The sequence below is a fragment of the Fopius arisanus genome, unplaced genomic scaffold (assembly GCF_000806365.1).
Source record: "Fopius arisanus strain USDA-PBARC FA_bdor unplaced genomic scaffold, ASM80636v1 scaffold00044, whole genome shotgun sequence".
NCBI classification, from domain to species: Eukaryota; Metazoa; Arthropoda; class Insecta; order Hymenoptera; family Braconidae; genus Fopius; species Fopius arisanus.
This window is the reverse complement of record NW_011887783.1, coordinates 666,619-671,797: the sequence shown is the minus strand read 5'-3', so window position 1 is coordinate 671,797 and position 5,179 is coordinate 666,619. Positions and strand designations below refer to the sequence as shown.

Here is a 5,179-nt window from a genome sequence, read left to right as displayed (position 1 = left end):
AATTCTGAAGGGTAAGACATCATTCAGGTAATTAATTATGAGGTATTAATCCTTGGAAAATTTTTATGAAGGATTCCTGGGTTTGAGCCAACATGCGAGCCCAGCTGTGACTGCGATCGTTATAAGTTCAGTCCAATTTGTGGAGCTGATAGGAAAACCTACTTTTCCGCGTGTCACGCTGGCTGTTCGAATTACACCGTAGCAGATGGCAAAGTTTCTTCGGTAATTTTTCTGAATTACGTGTCATAACTGTTGTTTCTACTTCAAGTAGAAATTGAATATTTAATTATTTTTTTTCATTTCCTGAATTTTCTGACAAATTAGTGATTGAATTGACCCAAAAAAATCCGCAATTTTCACATTTATTTTGATATTTGAGAAGACATCGGAAATAATTGCATAAAAAAAATACGAGACGAAAATGAACAAGGGATATCGTTTTTATCTGTTGTTTGAAGGTTGAGACTTTGACATTGACAATTTTTTATACTATCAGTTATATTACCTCAATGGTCTATATTTGCTGAAGATTATGGACTTATTTATTTCAAGGTTACTTTAATAGGCTACGGATTGTCCTCTCTTCAATCGTTCTCACCGACTTTGATTATATTCGGTAAACTTCAATGGCACAGATTTTCATGGTCACACGTGCACTGATAGCTTACATCATACGAGATGGATATAAATTTCTTTTCAAACGAGAATCTGACGGAATCCAGAGATTATTTAAATTGTGATAAATGTTCCACTATTAATGTATGCCATCATTCAGATCAAGGACAGTTTAAAGAAGAGACAATTCGAAAAATAATGATGAATTATTGAAGGAATATTGAATTGAATTTTTTTTTTTAATATTTCAGTTTTCAAATTGTCAATGTATCGGGCAAAACGAGACATATCCCGAGTTATTGAGTACAGCAACGATAGGTTACTGCGAGCTGGAATGCAGTAACATCTGGGTTTACATGATTCTCTTCTCAGTATTCGTTTTTATCCACTCAACGAGTGAAGTGGGTTCAATGTTACTAATACTCAGGTGTGTGGATCCTCGGGACAAGGCAATGGCCTTGGGCCTTATACAATTTGCCATTGGATTATTCGGTAAATAGATGAACTCTGTGTATATGACTTGTACAATCAACCAATCAACAATAAAATAGTAATCTCGATTTATTTTTTAAACAGGTAATGTACCTTGTCCGATAGTTTACGGTGCTGTTGTGGATTCTGCTTGTTTGGTTTGGGAATATGCCTGTGGGGAGAGAGGGGCCTGTTGGCTCTACGACGCAAAAATATTCAGGATGTTCTTCCATGGTAATTCAATAACCAGACAATTTTTTTTCGATAAATAGACAATGAAACTCTGGGCTCGATAAATTCTGGATAATTCAATTATCATTTCAGGTACAACCGGTGGTATACTACTCTTAGCATTTATAGTTGACGTTGTCGTGTGGTACAAAGCAGGAAGTATAAATTTTGTGGATGATCAAGCTGGTGATCATGGCTCAGCAGAGGAAATGACAACTCTTAAGTCACAGGACGCCCAAGCAGTCGCCAATGAATATCGAAATTCATTTTAATCTAAGATAAAAATTGAATGAACGAGATGAAGTAAGATATATCATTATTTTTTCATGAAAATTTGTGGGCTCAGTGTGGATTTTCAGTCGAGCGCGTCATGTGGCAATGGAATCATTGTCTTTTGGGAGGAGATCACATCGACTATTCAACTGCGTTTTCCAGTGAATTTTTAGGGAGTTAATTTAGAAATAAGAGCTGCCATAGTGAATGTGTAGTTGGATAACGATGTGGAGGTACAAGCGGATTTTTCTTTCGAAAGAATTCGAAGTAGTGGGATTTAATGTTGCTTTTTAAAATGGCATATTAGGTGTCTTTGTTTCATTATTTTTTAACGGAATGAAAAGTGGACAGAACAATGGATGTTTATTCCCAATCATAATTCAGTGGAAGTCAATCAATTGAGAGTTGATTAAATCTGAAAGATGAATGAACATCCGTGGTATAGATGTCGAGGAGTGAAAAGGAATGGAAATAAATAATAAAATTTTTTTTTTTCCGTACCTAAATGCAACGGTGCTACCCACAGACGAGATAAATCGGTGTGCCGTGACTCGTTGATTTGAATGATATTAATTGGTCAATAGAAATGAAATTGATGCGGAATCACGTAGTGAAACATTAACTTGCCGCTTGTTGAGTTTGAAGTTCAAGATTTCTCAGGGGCAAACAGCTCAAAGGATATTCAATAATTTCACACGATTGTTTTTCTTTTTTCCTCATTTACGGTATCGCCGTCCAATTTCATTGAACACAGAGTGGTTTCACCCTACGGGTTTATCGAAGAGGAAATTATATATTATAAAGATGATGGTATGTGCACGGTAGTCTAAGATTAATCGTGATTTGATGAATGGCATGAGTGAGAGGCTGAGAGAAGGGGAAGGGGGAGATACATTCAACATATTTTTAGACGATTTGACGAAAAAAAAAAAATGAAAATGGCGTAGCTATTACAAAAGTGAGATAAATAGTTCAGAAGAAAGTGAAATACAAATGTCTAAGAGTATTTTAATATGATACACTTTACATGCGACACACTCGTGTCCAGTGTTTTAAGGAAGTTTGAAAATTCAAGAATAAAGTCATAACTCAAGTTTATTTTAGGGATGAAAAAAGAAAAATACATTTTGGGCATTAGAATCGATGGAGCGGAGATGCTAGAGATAGTATTTCCTGCATATTGAAATTGAAATTACTGGATGAGATGGATAAAATTTCGTAACAATCATTTTCATGAAAAATTGTATTTTTCTAATTGAATAGTTTCAGCTGATTTCGTTATTTGCCAGGATGAGACATTAAACTAGATTTTTTATTTGCATTAAAATACGTAGATCATAGCTCGAGATTTTATTCTGAAAAATTTTACTCGTGACTTAAGATAAATCAAGAAATTTTTATGGAAGAGACATTTTAACGTTAATGAACACATCACATCGGTCTAATATCAACATCTCCTTTCTTTCGTTGTTGTTGCTGTTGTTGTTGTTTGTCTAAGCCGAATCGACGATTATTTTTGTCAACAAAATAGTTCATCCAATTGTGATCATTAGAGTGGTGTAAGTTGTATAGCTGGGCTGCTCATAAATAGTAATCGTAGACAGATATATTGAATGCATATATATTATATAACATATTATTTCCGCACTTGTAAATAGAAGAGTACAATAACTTTTACCAAACCGAATGAAAAGAAATTTCCCGCGTGGTGGAAGAGACTGCGGAACCTAATATTTCATCTTGCTAAAGCTTCCGATGTATATTTTACTCAATCAAGTTTTTATTTTAGCTTAGTTGACAGGGTTAGACAAAATTTTTGACGAATCTTGGCATTTATTTGTGATGAGAGACTTGCATGGAGTTCATCAATTTTTTTTAAATTCTCTATTCATTTTTTTTAATGAAAAATGGGAAATATGGCCTAGATGTTAAATCAATTGAATCTTTGAATTTTCAAAGACCCTTCGGAGATAGATTTGAAATTAATGTTAAAAAATGTCAATTCACGTGGAAATCGGAAATATTTGATTGAAATGTCGAGAGGGAAAAAAATGTTGTTATTTATTATGCAAGTTAATTATCACAAAAATATTTGTATATAATCTCGTGTATTTTTTCGATAATTTTTATCTACCGATTCAGCAGCACAATGAAAATTTAACAATCATTAAGACTGTCCAACTCTGTTCAATTATTCAGACACTGCCACAACTCCGATCTCGATAAAAAAAAAATGTCGCGAAAAAGTGAGACTTACAAGAAATGAATACTGCCGAGATTAAATACAAATCACTGGAACAGATTTACAGAATTAAATGCATTTTCCGTGCATTTATTCAATTGTTATAATTATTATTACACGTCGAATTTAAGGTTCCACAGTTCCGAGAAATAAAAAGTACATTATTCAATTTCCAATTACTAGATAGAAAGAAGAGTTATGAAATTAATAAACAAACAAATTCCTTGAATTACAAATGAGATAAATCCGACGAATCACAGATAATACCACGATGATACTATATTATATATTTTAGTAAATCAATTTATCTATAAAAAGGATTTAATGAGGATAAGTTAAAAGAATTGTAAACATAGGATTAAACGATTTGAGGAGAAATAATGAATTTTGTCGCTCGAATTTTAACGTCGATTTCACGTAATCTACCGGAATTATAGTACGTAAGTGAACGATAATTGCTAGTCCCTGAATAATATATATTACGCAGATGAAAACGAATGAATGTTAATTATTAATAAACTATTGTCTAATGATGAGTGAACGAAGTGCGTATATGAGGATCATTGTCGATTAATGTTAAATACTTCGTATCAATACCACGAGGGGAAACGACTTTAGGCTAATATCGATCCGATTAACCGTTGATATTATTAATAAAATTGAGGGACATCACAATTTTTTATTCTCATCGAAGAAAATGCTCCTAAAACCATTTTAAACTATTTTAAAACTATTTTTCATAGAATGCATTATTGATGTAAAAAATGATAAAGCAATTGTCGAAATTTTTTAAATCAAACTCTTGTGAGGATTATTTGTAAGATAGAATTTCGTTTTAAATTTTGTTTTATTGAATATTGATGCTGTACATACGATGAAATATGGGAATTATTTCCATTGGGGTTTTGTCCCGATTATTTTTATCACTTTAATTTCGATAATTTACGCATTAAATTCGTTCATTTTTCTCGCGACTCGTCGCATCACTGATGTACCTTTAAAACGCAGAAAACACAAATACATACAGAACTCTTACTAAATATTTTTCAATTAGCCCAAGGATTATCAAATGAGTCGACTCGAAAAAAATCTACGATTATAAATCTGAAGATCATTCAACGCGATCGTTTGATAATCCCAGGGTTAAGACTGATTCAGGAGAATATATGACGCAATGAATGAACCTACGTATTTTGTAATTACATTGTCATTATTGTTTGTAATTATTATGGATAATGAAAATTCGTTTATAATAGATTAAAAAACGGCACGTGCCATAATTATTATACACGTATTTATAATTTTCCTTTAACCAAGAATTTGTTACTCAATTTGTTACTAAAAAAA

The 5,179-nt window shown here is 32.5% G+C and overlaps 1 protein-coding gene across 1 annotated transcript in view; it reads left to right on the top strand.

Moving 5' to 3' along the window:
- The window catches only part of LOC105267167 (solute carrier organic anion transporter family member 3A1-like), a gene marked incomplete in the record, with an annotated part of 33,032 nt that extends 30,750 nt beyond the window's left edge, over positions 1–2,282 (top strand). Inside the window, 5 exon segments of the mRNA XM_011305825.1 lie at positions 2–11; positions 72–222; positions 867–1,107; positions 1,192–1,320; positions 1,411–2,282. Coding sequence (XP_011304127.1) covers positions 2–11; positions 72–222; positions 867–1,107; positions 1,192–1,320; positions 1,411–1,589 — 710 coding nt within the window.
- Between the last annotated feature and the right edge of the window lie 2,897 nt (positions 2,283–5,179).